Source organism: Chanos chanos, chromosome 6, assembly GCF_902362185.1.
Source record: "Chanos chanos chromosome 6, fChaCha1.1, whole genome shotgun sequence".
Taxonomy (NCBI): Eukaryota; Metazoa; Chordata; class Actinopteri; order Gonorynchiformes; family Chanidae; genus Chanos; species Chanos chanos.
In genome coordinates, this window is record NC_044500.1 from 28,128,759 (window position 1) to 28,147,297 (window position 18,539).

At 38.2% G+C, this 18,539-nt stretch overlaps 1 protein-coding gene across 1 annotated transcript; it reads left to right on the forward strand.

The window, feature by feature from the left end:
- The first annotated feature begins 448 nt into the window (after positions 1-448).
- Positions 449-11,482, forward strand: igfn1.3 (immunoglobulin like and fibronectin type III domain containing 1, tandem duplicate 3). Its single transcript, XM_030778211.1, has 23 exons — positions 449-497; positions 583-705; positions 819-955; positions 1,982-2,081; positions 2,173-2,214; positions 2,320-2,359; positions 2,539-2,722; positions 2,929-3,042; positions 3,300-3,462; positions 3,869-4,141; positions 5,955-6,485; positions 6,931-7,055; positions 7,167-7,308; positions 7,421-7,714; positions 7,959-8,255; positions 8,507-8,686; positions 8,814-8,942; positions 9,132-9,440; positions 9,650-9,735; positions 9,842-10,034; positions 10,115-10,411; positions 10,873-11,199; positions 11,478-11,482. The coding sequence occupies exons 1-23, from the start codon at positions 449-451 to the stop codon at positions 11,480-11,482; spliced, it is 4,140 nt and encodes a 1,379-aa protein (XP_030634071.1).
- The last annotated feature ends 7,057 nt before the right edge of the window (positions 11,483-18,539 follow it).

An 18,539-nucleotide genomic window follows, 5' to 3' on the forward strand; every position in this document is an offset into this window, starting at 1 on the left:
TGTACTTACAGGCCATTTAAAATATTTTGGCATACTCTCAGTACTCCTAGATGTCGTCTGCATTTCTCTTGCTGTTGTGAACATAGATCAGAGGGCAGAGTAACCGTGACTTGGGGTAGTCTCAGACACCACTGTGCTTTCACTTCACTGGTTTTACTTGGGATAAAGTCTGGTGAAGGGAGTCAAACACAATAACAGTACTATAATACTTTGGGCGTGTTAAAATTTAAAGTTCTGTCCAATAAGATAATATTTACAGTACTAAATTTTTACAACTATGAAAATACAAAAAACTTTAAGCCAAAAATCAGTTCAAAATAAGCAATATATAATTAATATCAGTAGATCAACATTCATTTTAAATGTATATCAAGCATGATTTGACAATGTTTTAAATATTATGCTGTTTCCCCTCAAAGGCTGAGTTAACTGAATCCCTGTTAGCAAGATGAAGTTTAGGAAATCGAAAGATGAGGAGCCTACTGCCCCTGGGCAAGGTGAGTGCCCTCTGTTATGTGTGGTGAGCTAAGATTAGAGGAAAAATGTTGATTGACCATTTCTGACTGATCTTTTATTCACCAGTGGCCATCAAAAAGAGATCAAGGGTCCCTGGAGTGATGATTACCCAGTTTGTTGAGGAAATTCCTGAAGGAATGAGTCATCCTGACTTTACCCGCAAACCAATCGCTCTAACAATCCAAGAAGGTAGAGAAAACCTCATTAAGTAATACTTTCTCGACGACTTTGTGTTACATTTAGCAAAGGCAAGGTGGGCCAGATTACTTACCATATATTTGTCTAACCCTCCTTTCCAACAGGAAAATTTGCGTGTTTCAAAGCAATAGTGACTGGAAATCCAACTCCAACTGTAACATGGAGCAGAAACAATGGTGAAATTGCCACAGAGAAGTTCAATATAACTTTTGACTCAAGTTCAGGAGAACATCAGATACAGGTGAGCTACCTTTGCTTGTATCCTTCGCTAGCTGCTTATTGGTCTTCCACTCAAAATAAGTTGACTGAGTCTGAGAACTGATCAGACCAAAGTTATATACAGTTTTGTAGCAGAGTTACATTAGCCTAGTTAGCCACACATATAAACACATATGTATAGTGATAGATCCTACCTTAAAATTAGCTACCGGGTATTTCCCCAAAGTATTTCCACAAGATTACAAAAGATGTTATGCTAATACTGGAGTAGTGGTTAGAAAACTACATTTAAGGAGGCACATTTAAGAAGGCATAACGTTCATGGCTGGTTTTTGTTGTACTGCTCAAGCACAGCATGCCTTTATGCCAATCTGACAAAGGCACATCATATTCCTCTTCCTCTTTCATATGTGCATATGAAAGAGGATTCCTGAGCTCCTCACCTGACTTCTACTCAACGATTCAAATTTGGGCTCATCATTTTAGACTTTTTTCCATGGTAAAGAAGTGTGCTCCATGAAACCTATTCAAGGCTCCTTAGGTAGGAAGAGAGACACTCTCATAAATGATTTCCATACCACGAAAGTCTTTGAGTATCAGAATGTAACTCTCAAGCGAGAGAGCAAGGTTCCATATAGATCTCCCAGATGATGTGGGTTGAATTCCTAGATGGCGGTTCACAGCATCCAGTTGTCTCATTGTGAAACATCCTAATTTTATCCTAATGCAATGAGATAGGTACAGAATTTCCAGTGGTGGTAGAAACAGCATAAAGTTTTGTTTTGTTTTGTTTTAATAAATTAGAGTTTTATGACATTTAAGGAATAAAAATCCAGTTTTTAAATGGAAGGTTTGTCTGATTTTTTTTCTTTCTTTCTTTCTCTTTTCTTTTTTTTTTCACCATACACAACCCAAAAAAGAAAAGTTCTCTGCCGTTAATGTATGCAAGACAGGAAGACCAAGCAATTTAATGGAAAGTCATAGGTCTGAAAGTCTCTAGCTCTGATGATTTTTAAGTTACAGAAAAAATCTTATGTGTTTCTATCAGATGCCCACTGTATCCGTAGACCAGGCAGATACTTACAAGTGTTTTGCAAGCAATGAGTTTGGACGTGCTGTTGTCACCACTACACTGAATGTCATTGAGGGTAAACATGACCACCACATTTACATTTTTCAACCATTTCAGCATACAGGTAATTTTTGAGAATTTTATTGACAAATTCTCCTGTATTACAGTGGGTTTCAAGAAGAGTAAAGCATTACAAGAGTCTCGGACAGGTAAGTCTGCCTCTTAATAAAGTCAATACTAATCAAATAAAAGACTGTAATTACCTGGTCAAGAAATGACATGAACATCCACTGTTCTCTTTTTAGCTCAACGAGAGGTCTCAGCAGATTTGAAAAAAAACCTGAAAAAGACTCGGTATGGTGTCAAAGATGTCTGTGGAGCATAATAAGTTTGTTTGTACCAGACATTGTCACGTACTTTTCTTATGTGAATCTTCATACGAACAGCAAGTACACTATGCTGCATAGCAACATGCTGGTGGCACAATGTGATTATATGAGATATTTTACAGTATGTGTGTCTTATTGATACAGGGCTGAGCGTCAAAAACAGGAAAAGAAGGATGGGGAGGTTGATGAAACTTTCTGGGAACTGTTGCTGAGTGCTGATAAGAAAGACTACGAGCGTATATGCGCTGAATATGGAGTGACCGATTTCCGTTGGATGCTGAAGAAACTGAATGAAAAAAGGCAAGAAAGAGAAGAGCAGCAGGCACAGGTACTTCATACCAGCCCTATTACAACAAACAGGAAGTAGGGCACATTGTACTGTCATGTTTATGGATGTATAAAGTCACTCAAAATATAAATGTACATTAAGTTCAGTGTTTCAGGTCACACTTCATTGGTCCACTTCAGAAGAAAGTCACTGTTCAGTATTCCTGAAAAAAACAGCAAATCTAAGAATTCTTTTTTCTCCAACAGTTCATTGAGTACCTAAGCAACCTGAAACCTATTGAAGTAAAAACTCCAGGATGTGCGGAATTTGAATTTGAAGTGGACCTTAAGGATCCAAATGCACGGATATTTCTCTATAAGGTGAAGCATTATCATTGTTGGCAATAATTTCACTTAGTCAAACTGTCTATAATTATAATTAGTAGTAGCAGTAGTTTATTTTTAGTGTTTTGAGTTAGTGATCATGATCATGCAAGAAATACCATAACAACAGGCTGATTTGTTCTCTATGGGAAATCAAAGTATACTTTCACATGTGCATAACCTCTGAGTGTTACGAATTCGATTCAAATAGCCGAAATACTACATTGAACCATAAAATTATCCCTGATTTCCAGGACGGCGTAATGGTTCCTGTCAGCTCGGACACAGATGAGAAACATAGTCTGAAGCAGACTGGCCGGAAGTTTGTGTTCAGCGTGAATGGTCTTTCAGCAGATGACGCTGGGCTGTACCAAGTGGATGTTGAGGGGGTCAATATTTTCTCAACAGACTTTAAAAGTAAGAGGCACCTCAAATGGGTCAGCATGGTATGTTGAAACAGTTAAGTACAGAACAGTAACTACAGTAAGAACAAATTTTTTAGCATCTAATTATTCAAACCAATACAGAATGGTACTCAGAGGGTCACCATCAGGTAAAAATAGTCAAGAATAAAGGCCTCATAGAAGGTAACACAGACACCTGAACTTAAGACATTTTCCTTCAAAAGACCATGTGAATAAGCTTAATACATACAGATATTCTCAAAAGCCTTAGAAGTGTTTTAAAAGAACTTTTATATTTCATACTTGAATGTCACTTACCTCTAGAACAACAAAAATGAATTTCAACTCTATTAACTTCCATCCCAACAATTCCACATCCCCATCTAAAGCACACAGATTGACATTTGATGTGATTACAGTTCCGACCGTTGACTTCTTGGTGAAGATCCAGGAAGTGAAAGCCATGGAGAGAGAGGACGCTGTGTTTGAGTGTGTTCTGTCCCACCCACTTCCAAAGATCTCATGGAGTGGGAAGAATGCCCCTCTTCAGCAAAGTGAGAAATATGACATCACTGTCTCCGAAGACATGCTCATCCATAGACTGGTGGTGAAGGACTGTATGCAAGTGGATAAAGGCATCTATGCTGCTGTAGCAGGAATCAAGTCCTGCAATGCCTGGCTCATTGTAGAGGGTGAGATGGTGTTCACTTCAAACACAAACTATATCTACTGTAAAAAAAAAACATACTCACTATAATTGAACATTTTATAGAACATGGGAAATATTTTATAGCAAACAAATTAAAAATCCCCACTCCTTCTTCCTGCATTCTTAATGGATGCCTGGGTGATAACTCTTTTATTGGAATTTGTATTCCTTTCATTTAAAACTGAACCTACAACTTCATATTAACAAACAATTTAATATCAGTTTGAACAAAATTATATATAAAAGTACAGATCTCTGGGAAAAGGTTATCCCTAAAAAAGAAAATTCTCATTTTGTCTGTGTTAAACAGTGTTGGGGTAGTTACTCAAAAAAAGTAATTAGTTATAAGTTACCAGTTACTTCTTTAAATTGTAATAGGATTACTTCACTTGTTACTCCTTTTGAAAAGTAATTACACTACTCATGACTTTACTTTTAAGTTACTCTCTAAAACTACAAATTCTACTAAGAACACCCCTTAGCTGTTCTAAAATAACTATAAAGTGCGGCCTCATTCATGAGCTCACATTTTTGACCAGTGACAAAAAAATTTGTATAGTGTAGCTAGCTACATTAATCAGGATGTTGTCAATTTAGCTTCAGTGGTTAACTACCGGTAGTTTCTGAGGTAGCTAGTAATACGTTTTGGTATCATCATCAGCCAACAGCTCTGTTATCTGCATTTTGTGATTATAAGTAACATTAAAACTCTCCATATTGTCCTGGTTGGCTACACTGTACTTTCTCAAATGTAGCAGATCTTGCCAGCTAGCTAACTAACCAGTTTTTGTTGTCCCATTTAACAGGCGCTACTATCAAGGACCCAATCTCTCTGTAGTGACAGCGGGTAGTCATATTATAGATACACAATTAAGGTGAACATCATAGCTGCTTCTAAAATCATGTATTTTAATGTCGCTGGAACACTGTATTGACCAATTAGCGCTCAGGGCCAGAACTATCCATTTTATAAGTTAAATTTAAATATTCAGCATGAAAAACATTCTGTTGAAATGGAGTGTGCAATGCAGGAAAGAACATTTTAATAACCCAGTAACTGTAATGTGATTACTGAAATTTGAACTGTAATGCTTTATTTTACTTTGTTATGGGAGAAAGTAATACAATTACAGTAACAGATTACTTTGTAACTCGATACCCCCAACACTGGTGTTGAAGCATAGACTTTCCATCTCACAAAAACACTATTTTTCAACATTCAAGAGTGACACAGTACAGAAATTATGACGTCTTACTGCTTGTCAGTGATCACTGTCAGCCAGCCACTGGCAGCCAGACAGCAAGGATATGTTACACCTGGAGAACACTTCCTTCCTAGCACAATACACGGTGTAATGATGCTACACAGCTCATTGGGTAAAAAAAAAAAGAGCAGGAGTGTTCTTTAAATTTCCTACAGATCTAACTTAGCTTAAGAGACTGCTGTATGAGTTGGGTACTTGTGAAGTGTTTTGAAGTTTAAAAAAATATATATCATACCAAATCTCTTTTAATTCTTTTATGATGATAATAAAGCTATGTAGGATTTTCAGTCTGCACTTTTGAATAGTTAATGGCAGTATTTGAAGACTGACTTTTATGTACTTTGAATGCACCAATACATTCAGTGATCTAGATTAAGCAATCAGTATTTCTTTTGAGCAGTAAACATTAAACCAGTTACTGACTTAACAAAAAGAATAATACATTTGAGGACTAAGTTGCCATGGCAAAAGCTTTCCACTCAGTTGCTGTCAGCTTAACATGCTTTACCATCATATTTGCCTTTGGAATAGCTGACAATGATCCAGCTTCACACGGCAAGAAAAAAGCACGTAAAACTACACAGGCTGGCGGAGGTGGTGTTGACCTGGAAAAGATTGCCCAGGAGCAGCAGGAGAAGTTGCAGAAAGAAAGAGAGGAGAGAATGGAGCTGTTGAAACAGGCCCAGGCCGAACAGAAGGCTAAAGAGGAAGCAGCTGCAGCAGAGGCAGCAGCAGCAGCAGCAGCAGGGGCAGCAGCAGGGGCATCAACAGATGGAGCAGCTAAGCCAGCAACACAAACAAAGCCAAAGGCTAAAGCAAAAGCAAAGCCAAAGCCTAAACCAAAACCAAAGTCAGAAACTGACCAGACCGGAGAAGTTGAAGAGGCAGTGGTGGAAGAGGAAGATGTGGAGGAGGTAGAGGAGGTGGAGGGGGACGGGGAGGTTGGTCCAGAGGGAGAAGCTGTGCCCGAGGGAACAGAAGGAGAACTCACAGATGACCAGGAATCTGGCGAGAAGAGAAAGAGAGTTAGAACTGGCCCTTTGGTACCAGACACTATCATTGGTAAGATGTTTTCAGCTGAATGTTTTGATTTTACTCATTAAAAGTTCTGTGTGTGATGATGAATTATGAATTTGCTGTATTTGAACAGGAGTTACATCATTATATCTGAGTCTATGTTACTTAACTACAACTAGGATTTGTTCATCTCCTATCAGTTTTATCATCCATATTCACCTCAAAGCAATTCAATTCATCCAGGGCACCAGTATAACACAGTGTATACAGTAGTGGACAAACCCAAATGTTAAGATGACATCCTCTAAAACAGTAATTGACAATAAACCATAAAGAAGCTCTGTAAGTCTATGTTAGTACTGTACTGCATTGTGAACAAAGTTGTAATTTTGAACATTGATTCTTAGCCATCACTGATTTAACAGTTGTCTAGACCACCTTCTGTACTAATTAGTACTTCTGTACTGAAGTCTGTAGATCTGTTTTTCAGATCCAGGAGTGCACTTCACTATGGGGTTGTCAGACATAAATGCCATCATAGGCCAGTCAGCTGAGATGGTCTGTAAACTGAGCAGAGAGAACTGTGAGGGGCTCTGGTACAAGGATGGGAAAGAGGTGAGTGTTCCAACAAAATACCAGGTGTTACAGGTAAACGGTCCACAAGATCTATCCTTTAAATTTATACCTGCAAAATTTATTATTTAAATAACCTGTGATTGTGCACAGATACAATCTTCAGATGATGTGACAATTTTGAAAGAAGGGGTCTTCCACAAAATCGTGATAAAAAACTGCAAAGAGGAGGATTCTGGAAAGTACCGCTTTGAGGCTGATGGACGTAAAACTGAGGCTATGCTGGTGGTGGAAGGTAATTTTTGTAATCCTGGCAAAAAGGGGGGGAATGATTTGCAGGAACTCATACATGGGTGACTTTCAGTAAATGTTTTAGTGATTCAAAAGATCTTTGCCACATGTTACAGATCCACCCAGGATTGATCCAGATGCCTTGACCAACTTCTCAGAGCCTGTGATTGTGAAAGTTGGGCAGAATGCTTCGTTTAAACTCAGTTTTGTGGGTCGAGAGCCAATGAAGATACAGTGGTACAATGAGGGCGAGGAACTGCTTGAAGACAGCCACATTAAGATTGAGAAGTCCTCCAGTCACAGTCGTCTGCTCCTCAGTAAATGCCAACGAAAAGCCACAGGAGAGATCAAGATCAAGATAAAGAATGAGTTTGGAACCATTGAGGCCTTATCCAAACTCATTGTACTAGGTCAGTGCTTTGATCTTTGAAAAGTCAGCTTTGCATTTCATAGATATTGTAACTTTTTAAATATTTTTGTTCAAGATCTAACTCAATTTAGGTTTGACTCCTTCATTTTGTGTAGAGTCAACAGAATCTTTCTAAAGCAACTCTCTTAACCAAGATCTGTACATATAGTTGTCCTTTGACTGAATGAGTGGCATAACTCCACAGACAAAAGTATTGCTCAGCAGTCTGTTTACCCCCCTGACAGACAGACCCACACCTCCACAAAGCCCCATAGAGGTGATTGAAGCCTCAGCTTCTTGTGTGGAGTTTAAGTGGAGGCCTCCAAAAGATGATGGAGGTTCTCCTGTAATCAATTATAACCTGGAACGTCAGCAACTGGGACGTAACACCTGGAAGAAAATCGGTTTGATTCCTGGAGAGACCTATTACAAGGACACCGACGTTGATCATGGTAGAAAATACTGTTACCGCATCAGAGCCATCACAGCAGAGGGCACAAGTGAACAAATGGAGACAGATGACATTCAGGCTGGAACCAAAGGTTGGAAAATATTTTTCGTCATCCTATCTTTTGAGTACCTTATTGTACTGAAGGAATGAGCTAATCATTGACAGCTTTGTGAAAACACAGATATTAGACCTACTAATGCCATTATCCCGATTAACTTTCATCAAATCAATGTTTTTATTGGTCATATTGTCTTAGAGCTTGAATACCACCAGCAACACATAATGCTGATTAAAGATAATCATGATAACCCAGAGACCTTTCATTTTCATATCATGCTATAGCTTATCCTGGGCCACCATCTGCACCTAAAGTGGTCAGTGCCTTCAAGGACTGCATCAATCTTGCATGGACCCCTCCCAGTAATACCGGGGGAACCAATATTTTGGGATACAACCTGGAGAAACGCAAGAGAGGCAGCAACCTGTGGAGTATGGTAAACCCTGCAGATGCACCAATCAGAGGTTGGTCCATTAATAATCCATCTTTGATTTATCAGTTTCTCAAGAGTTTCTCAGATAGTTCTGAAGCTTTCATACATTACATTCCAAGAGTCCATACCTTTTCTTAAGCTTTTGCCATTCTCTCCAGAGAAACAGTATGGTGTCAAAGATGTTGTGGAGGGAATGGAGTATGAATTCCGTGTGGCTGCCATCAACTTCTCTGGTGCTGGAGAGCCAAGTACACCCTCTGAGTTTGTCTTTGCTAGAGACCCTAAAAGTGAGTCATAAGAAGAATACGTTCAGAACAAAATTAAATGTCACAGCAATGCCCAGAACCTATGATGCATTGTAAACTTTGTACAATACCAATCATACAAAGATATTTGGAGACTTGTCAAGCCAATGTATTTTCAGAATATAATGTTTATTTTCTTTAATGTTTATGTTCCTTCATTTTTCTGTCTAGAACCCCCTGGTAAAGTTATTGACCTGAGAGTGACAGACTCCACTTACACTACCTTGTCATTGGGTTGGACTAAACCAAAAGAAGAAGAAGGTGTTCAGGATGAGGCTAAGGGATACTTTGTGGAGATCAGGCCAGCAGAATGCATAGAGTGGACACGCTGCAACTCCAACGCCATCATTATAACCTCCTTTACCATTATTGGCCTGAAATCTATGGCCATGTACTGGGTGCGAGTGATTGCCACTAATGAGGGAGGAGATGGAGAGCCCTGTGACTTGGATAACTATATCATTGCAATGCCTCCACCTGGTAGGAGCAATTTCAAAAGGCATTACCATTTTGTCAGTTGGTTTCTTGTTGTTCTCCTTCTTCCTTATTGCCTTGTTCTATTTTTCTTAAATCTCTGCACAACCCATTAATATTATCTTAATTTCTTACTCTCATGTATTTGTTTTATGTGGGAACATACCAGCTTCTCTTTCAAATGGGATTCTTTTTTGTTGTTGTTGTTGTTGCAGTGAGGCCAAGGTTTACTGATCGCAAAATGAAGAGTTTCATTATAGTGCGTGCTGGGAATTCTGCTCGCGTTAACATCAACTTTGAGGTATAATTATCACTGATATCCTTGAGGTACCTTTGAATGAGATGCACCAGTATCCTAAGTATCCTTAGAGGAGATGCAGATATTCACATACTGACTCTGTTGGCAGGCGTCCCCTATGCCGAATATATCTTGGCTTAAAGATGGAATGCCTGTATCCAAACGTGCGACTGTCAGCAACACAGATGGGTCATCACAACTTCTGCTTCCATCAGCAGAGTGGTCTGACACAGGAATCTACACCATCATAGTCAAGAACATTGTGGGTCAAGAGACTTTCAGCACGGAGATCAGAGTCACAGGTAAGAATTGTAGATATGACAAAACTTCTGCATTTTTGTTAGTTTGGATGATCAAAAACTTCTACCTGGCATGTTTCCAGATGACCCCAAGCCACCAGGTCCAGTGGAACTGGAACAGAATGTTCCTGGAACGTTGACTATTTCTTGGACTCCATCGCCTGATGAGAAACGAGATGACAGGCTCCACTACATGGTTACCAAACGAGATTCCGTCAAACGCACCTGGCACACAGTGGCTGACCGCTTGTTCAATAACAACTTCACAGCTTGCAACATTTTGCCAGGGAGAGAGTATAATTTCCGTGTGTATGCGAAGAATGACATGGGTCTCTCTGAACCTTCAGAGTCCCAAACCTGGGGAGTAGTGAGGAAGAAAGGTATGTCTGTTTGAGTTTGAGAAAATCCTGTCCAGGGAGAATCTGTTTTGGGGTACGAGTTGTAGTGAAAGGGTTCTAAACCAGCACAATATCTTAGATTACCTCCATAGGAGTCTGTCTGCAACTCAGAATGAAACAATAGGCTTGTAAGCTTGAGAACAGCATTGCAAATACAAAATTCTTGAATTTATCGTGGAATTAGCTGCCATGGCAACAACATTTAGTTTATCTTCTTATGTATCTTGCAGAAAAGTTTGTTGTTGACATGGTGGTCATGATGACCTCCATAGTTAAGGGTTTCTGTAGAGATTAATGAAATTTGAGAACCACAGAGTTTCAAGCACTCATGAGTGAGATACAGAATATCAGTGTCAGTAGATGAATTCATAAATGACACATACTTAATTGTGGGAGTGTGCACCTTTGTGTATTGTCACCCAACCTACTTTTTCCCTTTACAGAAAAGTTTACTTTGAACATGCCAGAGTCTAAGACATGCAACTTTGAGACCGCACCCACCTTTCTCGTCCCACTGAAAACCCACAGCAGCCCTGAGAGCTACGAGTGCTACATGAGCTGTGCTGTGAGGGGCACCCCCACCCCCCACGTCACCTGGTACCGCAACAACATCAGCCTTAACACAGACACCAATTACCTGATCTCAAACACCTGTGGTGTGTGCTCCATGCTCATCCTCAGGGTTGGGCCCAAAGACACAGGAGAGTACAAAGTCGTGGCAGAAAACACTTTAGGCCGAGCAGAGTGCGTTACTCATCTCACTGTGAGAGGTATGTTTGCATCATAGTTTAAAATGTCCTCATTTTCTGTTTCCTAAAGCTGTCTTTACCTCCTTATTATTCAAATAACAACACTTGAATATAGGCAGTTTTAATATATAGGCTAAATAACCACGGGATAATATGGTTGATTAATACACCCTGGTCAGTGTGCTTTCATTTATTATATGTTATATGTTATTTTACCATAGATTTAACTTGCCATTTCAAAGTCACAAAATTTTAGTAAATGTTAAACTCCATCCCTCCTTTCTCACTTTCTCTTTCAGAATGAAGTGCTGATGTTGTTGGCAGATCACATCAGTCTTAATGCACATGAATGTGTTCCTTTGGTATTAGAATTACTACCATAGTTGTTTAATTTTCACCCATTTATGCCACTGTTTTGATTTGTTTGCTGCCTTTTTGAAATTATTTAAAGTCAAATGAATGATAAATGAAATGATAAATGAAAACTTCAGTGTTTATCAGTAGTATGATCAGTTGATGAAAAGTTCATTGTTTATTAAGGGTACCATCAGTACGGTTAATGAACAGTTCAATGCTTATTATAGGTTGTATCAGCATTATAAATTAATGAGCAGTTCATTGCTCATTAAAGGCAGCATCAGCATTATGAGTTTATGAACAGTTCATTGCTTATTAAATGCAGCATTAATAGTATAATGGCACATAATTTATCATGTATGTAAAATGTTCTGTTACAGTGTGTAATTGTGGGTAAAAGTAGAGAGAGAATTCTGGTATGCTTGCAGTACTATGATAAACATATAAATATTCCTAAATATATTTTAAAAACTTTGTCCATGAATACATATGTATCTGCTCTAAAAACTTGTTCTTTGATCTGACTGTGTTTTTTGTTCTGCCTAAAAATAATATATATGGCTTTAAAATTATATATATATATATATATATATATATATATATATATACACATTACATAACACCTATATACATGACCACCTCTACCACCACAAGTCTGAAGGCTGAATCTATTGCACGATATCATGCTCTGTATTTGTTCTAAAAACCATTCCCAGAACCCATTAAATAATGCTGCAGTGTTTTATGTGACTGTGCTGGAGCAAAGGTTAAAAAACACTTGAAAGTGAAACGTTACAGTGTTTGGCTTCGGGCACAAGGTGATGGGCTTGTTAATGTCTTTGTGACCCATTAACTTGTCTTGTAAATGTTTACAGACACCCTGCATCAATACCCATTACAAAAAGCTGTCAGTTTAAAAAACATGATCGGGTAAAATTTACTAGATCAAATTCAACTGTACCAGTACATTTCTCTCATCCTGTACTGACCTTGGTTTATTACCTTCCATTATTAACTTCCAGCGCTAGAGAAGAACACGAGTGCACGTTGGTAGTAAAAGAGAAATGCGTGATGGCTTGTGACAGTTGGTATAACAAACCCCCTGGCGTCCATGCTGTGGGGCAGGACAAGGAATACAGCAGGGAGCCATGGGTCACTCCTTGGGAATGTAGAAAGAACACAGGGAGTAAGGATCATTCTCAAGTCTCTAAAACTGCTTACTGGTTTAGACATCCAAAGATATTTGTGTCCCCAGTTTAGAATAAACTTAATATTTGTACCTACTTGCCTGAGTAATACAATATTTCTAAAGTCATGTCATAATGAATCATAAAGTTAACATCAAAGTTTAGTTACTTCACTCTCGCTACCTTATGTTCCTGTTCGATAAGTTTCACTTCAATGAAATGCACTTACATATTCAGGCATTGTTTTATTGTCTGTAATTATGTATTTACTAGTTGATGTAGACAGAAAGGCAAACTAATGGGAGCATATAGACAAATGGATAATAATACCTGTACAACTGGTTTTCCAGTTGCTGTGTGGTTTAATGACTGAATTGAATTTTACTGATGGTACAGGCAGACCTGATTAAATCATAAATAACAGTAGGCAGTTAGAGTAAAATAAAACTGTGATGGGAAGAGATCACTGGGGCAGCCTTAATGTTATACTTTACTTTGAAGCAGCTCCCAGAAGAGTGTGATACTCTTCAAGACTTAAATCAGGAAACTTAAGGGTTTGTACAGGAATAAGTCTCAGAATTCATTTGATTTTTTTCTCATTTAAATGACATGTTGACTTGCTCAGTTAATTTAAGACACCAACCCCCATGACATGTAGGACTGCAACAGTGTCACATTGCAGTGAGCATTGTTTGCCTCTGGATCTCAGGCAGTCTTTGACCCTGCTTGACCATGGTAATAAATGCTTCCAAGGACATGAAGCATCTCAGTTCTCATCGTCTCATGTCTGCCTTGGGTCACTGTGCAATGTCAGGCCCTTAAACTTATATTGCCTGTCCCAAAATATCCTTCTAATAGAATGTCTCGCACTTGAATCAGGCATGACAGATTTTATGTACTTCCATGCAGCACGTTTTTGGTATATGGTGTCCCCACAAACCTTTCATCCTTTGCTGAAACCACATGTTCCTGTACTTATCTGCTTAATGAGACAAACATTTTCTCTGGCCCTCCCATCCATAAGCTTCAGTTTTGACCAACAGCGACAAACATGTATCTATCCATTCTGTGTCTCCAGTTTCAGAAATGGTGAGAATTGTTTTCTCCTGTATAGTTCTTGCCTGTTTTGCCCATTATAAAACTCTGTACATGTTTTAAATTGGGCCATAAATACTGGTTTCACAAATGTCTACTCTGTGTTACATTTAAGCAGAGAGTTATTCTAAGATCTGTAGTGACGCATTGTCAATTTCTGCCAGTGACTGTCACGTTGCCGGAAAGCTGATAAGCACATGACTTCATAGCTGGTAAATGACTAGTCAAGTCCACTCATCTTCTGTCTGGTCATGACAGATATGGATCTCGTAAGAGCTTTTACATTCCTTTAAAAGCTATCACAGTCCAGTTTTAATTTATGGCCCTAGCATACACACATTCCAGAACAGTGCTATAAAAAGAGATTTGTGGAAGAGGAGCAACTGTTATCTAAAGACACCAAAAACTATTGTTATTGTTTAGTATATTACATGGAATTACTTTTGAAAATGTGCTGGTCTAGAATAAACTGTCAATAATCTATCTCACTTGAAACAAAAATGTTCAGGATAATTAAGTACATAATCAGCAGCAAATCTGTAATGTATGAGTAAAAAGAGCAAAAAAGCATAAAAATGCAGCTCTTGTCAGGTCTATATCCTGTGTAAATCTCACTAGGGTTGATGAGCGAATTAAAAAATTACACGAATCTGAAATCATGTGTATTCAGCCATTTTCAACTAATGTTAGCGGCTAAACAAATTGGTTGGTTTGATGCTGTATTTCATGTGGAATTGCTTCTTTCAGTGTCAAATATTTTAGCTAGCTCATTGCCTATTGTAAACATCAGTGACTATAAGCTTCTGTTGGCAAAATCCTCTCACCCAATACTATACTCTGCTTGCAATACTCTGATATTAATTAATACTACTGTTAATCAGTAGGACAGTGACAGAAACATTATTTCAGCAGAGTAAGGTCATAAAGAAGCGGATATGTACATTCCTGGAAATAATGATGTTGTAAAAACAGACTGATTAGCCATTAAACTAACTGCTAGCATTGGTACAGTTTTTGCTGTGTTGCCTGCTTACCCAGGATTTTTTCCCTTTCATGGTTGCCTATTGGAAGAAACTTTAAAGCTCTTCAGCAGATCACTAGGATCTGGTATGAGACCTACAGTATTTATGTAACTGGCTGAAGTCACACAATATGAAATTAAAATTTATTGTCCGCATGTAGATGTCATAGTCCATGACAAAAGGAAAAAGCTCTGAACAAAACAATTGCAGTACTTAATTACTTGGATTACAATGCAAAATTATATGTACTGAAGAAATTACTGTTTGTATATGAACTTTGTAGCACTGTAGAGCACTGTATATAATAATAATAGTAATAATAATAATAATAATAATAATAATAAATGTAAGAGTATTGCAGAAATCCTAGTATGTGGCCAGCAACCTTGTTGTCAGTTATGTCCTGAAATATTTACAGACAATTTAGCTAATTAGTTGGGTCAACTTGTCTGATTATCAATGTCCTCGCCAAGGAATAGCTATTGAGGTAGCTATTTGTAATATAGCATGGGTCATTCAAGAACTCCTGGGAATGGGTATATAGGTGAAGGTCTGGGGTTGGTAAACATCAATATTTTAGCACAATAGGTGAAAGATCACTATTTTGGCATCCCTTGGCAACAGCCTAGTAAGCTGTTAGCATAAATCAAGAATCTATGAACATGAAAGCAATTTCTCGGATATTCTGTCGGTGGTGGTGTGACTGAGGTAAACATGAATCTATGCAGCATTGTCTAACAACAATGGTTAAACTTACTCTTTATGTTTAACATCCTGATTTAGAAATGTTTCATCTATTATAATCCCTTGTGCTCTTAGTGGGACTTGCAGTCAATCTCAGTTCTACCCCAGTCATTTTTTTTTCTTCCCAGATCTCTTGTTCCAGACAGGTATCCATTTCTTCATATATTTTTGTACTCCTATTTTCCTCAACTCAGACCTTCCCACTCTTCATCACTGAGACTTGTGGGAACTGCCCTGTAAATTCTTGATTATTTGTTGCAGTGATTTGACTCTGTGAAGAGGAGAGATAAGAATAAGAGGATCATTTCAAAACTACAGAAACAGTAAAAATGATGTGTAATACATCAGATGATTGTTTCAACATGATGAAAAGAAGATCACATCCTCACCTTCTGCTGACATTATTTTTAGTGACAAGCCACTCCAAAAGCATGTTGGATTTGGTGGTGACTGTTTGATGGTGTTAAGGGAAGGCAAGGGAATTCCACAGAGGTGATAAATACCCAGTGTCTGAGCAGAGTCATCATCAAACATAACTGACTTGTGATATATTTACATTTAACCACTTGAAGTTGATGGGTCAACTGTTACAATAACTGTTTTACCAAATCCTGAACATTTTTCTCACCTTTTTTTGATAAGGCTAAGTTTATAGTTTATAGTTTGTTTATAGTTTGGCCGATGGAAGACTCCAACTGCCAGGCTATTGCAGAATAACACTTTTTAATGTTCAGCTCTTAAAAAAACATATAATACATCAGCATCTGCTATGTGAACATTGGCATCTCTAAGTGACTTGTTTACTCACCTGCCTCAAGTTTGCCTCTCATGCTGGTGTAATGGAAATATCTTCCTATTGAACTATCCGGTTACAAAACACACATATACACACACATACACACAAACATATATATGTATGTATATATATTATACACCAACACACCTGTGTCCATTGTTCCAAAGGTGCCAGAGGGTAAGAATCAGACCAGACTCTCAGTTAATATCAGAATAGTCTGAGACTTGTTCAGCCAGAATTTGGATATATTTTCTCTTCAGATTTTTAGTTTGGTCTGAGTGACAGAATGTGTTTAAATCCCAGGGTAACCTTCCCGTTTTAGCTCCTCATAAACACACTGATGCATGAGTAAGATTGCCTAGAGAGTCTCTGCTCCCCTCCCCTTAGAGGGAGCTCTTTGTACAGAACTGAAGGAGGCAGATGGCCTTGTTGGCAATACACTCACAGAAGCGTGTAGTGACAAACCTTGTGGCTGAAAGCTGCTGAACTTTGAGGCAGTACTGGACTATCAGACTGGACAGAAGCACAGTGAGCGAGGAAGCGAACGGACAGAGGGTAAGTTCAGCAATCATCTTGCACCTCACCCGGCTTAGACATGAGGGTTTCACGATCCTCTCCTTGAAGATTGCACTGCAACATCACTCTGACATATTAACACTTTTGTCATCATTGTTGTAGGTTTTTGATGAAGTTAGAATAGTGATATGTGAGTGGTTCTTCTCTAAATGCTTGTTTATCTGTCTTTCCATTCTAAATATTTACAAGAGGTCACTAAAAGTTCCTTAGGTATCTGCTAAAGTTGTGAAAGCTGTAGAGATAGAAAAATAGTAATTAAAAAGTATCAATGTCGTGTAAAATCAAGCCTTAAAATATTCTGAGAACTGAAAGTTTGTTCTGAAATGTATGTTTACGTACATATCTTAATTACTTTTATTTCTTAAAATACACATTAGCAGTAACTAACTGATAGAGATAAATCTCTCACGGGGAATGTTAATCTGTCTGAATGTTTCATGAGCACTCTAGTGACAAGACCAAGCGTCAGCCAAGTCATAAGTCATAAACTTATTTAAAGTAGATGACCAGCTCACTCTGAAATGCCTCTCACTCACCTACAGTAACTGTGTGGGGTACTGTATTGGTGTTTTACCTTTCCATCTTTTTACCTTTTTTTAATTGTGCAGGCTGAGGTGTGAACAGATGCAGATTAAATATCAAATTTGGCAGTTAGAACACTTAATTCTGGACATCACTGGTATTACTGGTTAACTGATTAGACTGGTTTAAAAACAATGAATTTCTAGTCTGGAAGTTGTATGCAGGACATATGTGTTCAATGTCTATACCTGTTATACATATAGACACCACAACAGGCATAGCATACACGTAGTGGTAAATGAATAAGTGGTCAGACATCGGTAAAATTATACTTAGAGTAAATGTGACCAGGAATATTATATGTGGAAATACATCATATGTGTCATTACGTATTGTGGTATGAGAGCATGTGCATTCCGAGCCTGTGAAACTTTACACGTAGCATGGCTAACAGTGACATACATGGTCTGGATGAATATACATCATCCATACACTTCTTTCATGGTGTGGTATAGACATTTCAATTACACTGTGTCAACAGGTGAGACATCTGAAGGTCCCACATGAGCTAAAACCAGTTTGAACGTCACAGGACAGTTCTCAGCTTTGATAGGTTATGCCCTCAAATTAACAAGACAAAATTTTGTTAGAGTTATGATACATTACAGCGTGAGCATCCTCATGTTCAAACTGAGAATAACATAAATATCTATAATTAAATGGAAGATTTGGCATCCAAAGGGTTTTTAGTTGTCTAGTATAAATTGATCAACAAAGTTAGAATTTGTCTCAATCTCAATGACATAAAGCTCAATATTATTGATGGTGTTTTGTCGAGGTACACTTTATGTTTTATTCATTTGACATTGCTATAGAGATGTAGAAATCCTAATTTGTATGACTATCATCTCTGATGGAAGGGAATGGGAACAAAAACAGAGACCGCCCTGATAGCGTGAAGTTCAAACGCATTTTCAGTTTCTCTCACTTCACGCTAGTCTTACTGCATGTCTAGCCTTCCAAACATCCTGGGATTAAAACTTAAGCGACTCAGGTGCAAAA

Excerpts from the sequence above, each read along its gene's own strand:
- igfn1.3 (XM_030778211.1), top strand. The coding sequence starts at position 449 with ATGAAGTTTAGGAAATCGAAAGATGAGGAGCCTACTGCCCCTGGGCAA. Across the intron at positions 2,215-2,319 it reads ATTACAAGAGTCTCGGACAG|AGGTCTCAGCAGATTTGAAA; the intron begins GTAAGTCTGCCT and ends TAGCTCAACGAG. Across the intron at positions 10,035-10,114 it reads CACGGAGATCAGAGTCACAG|ATGACCCCAAGCCACCAGGT; the intron begins GTAAGAATTGTA and ends GCATGTTTCCAG.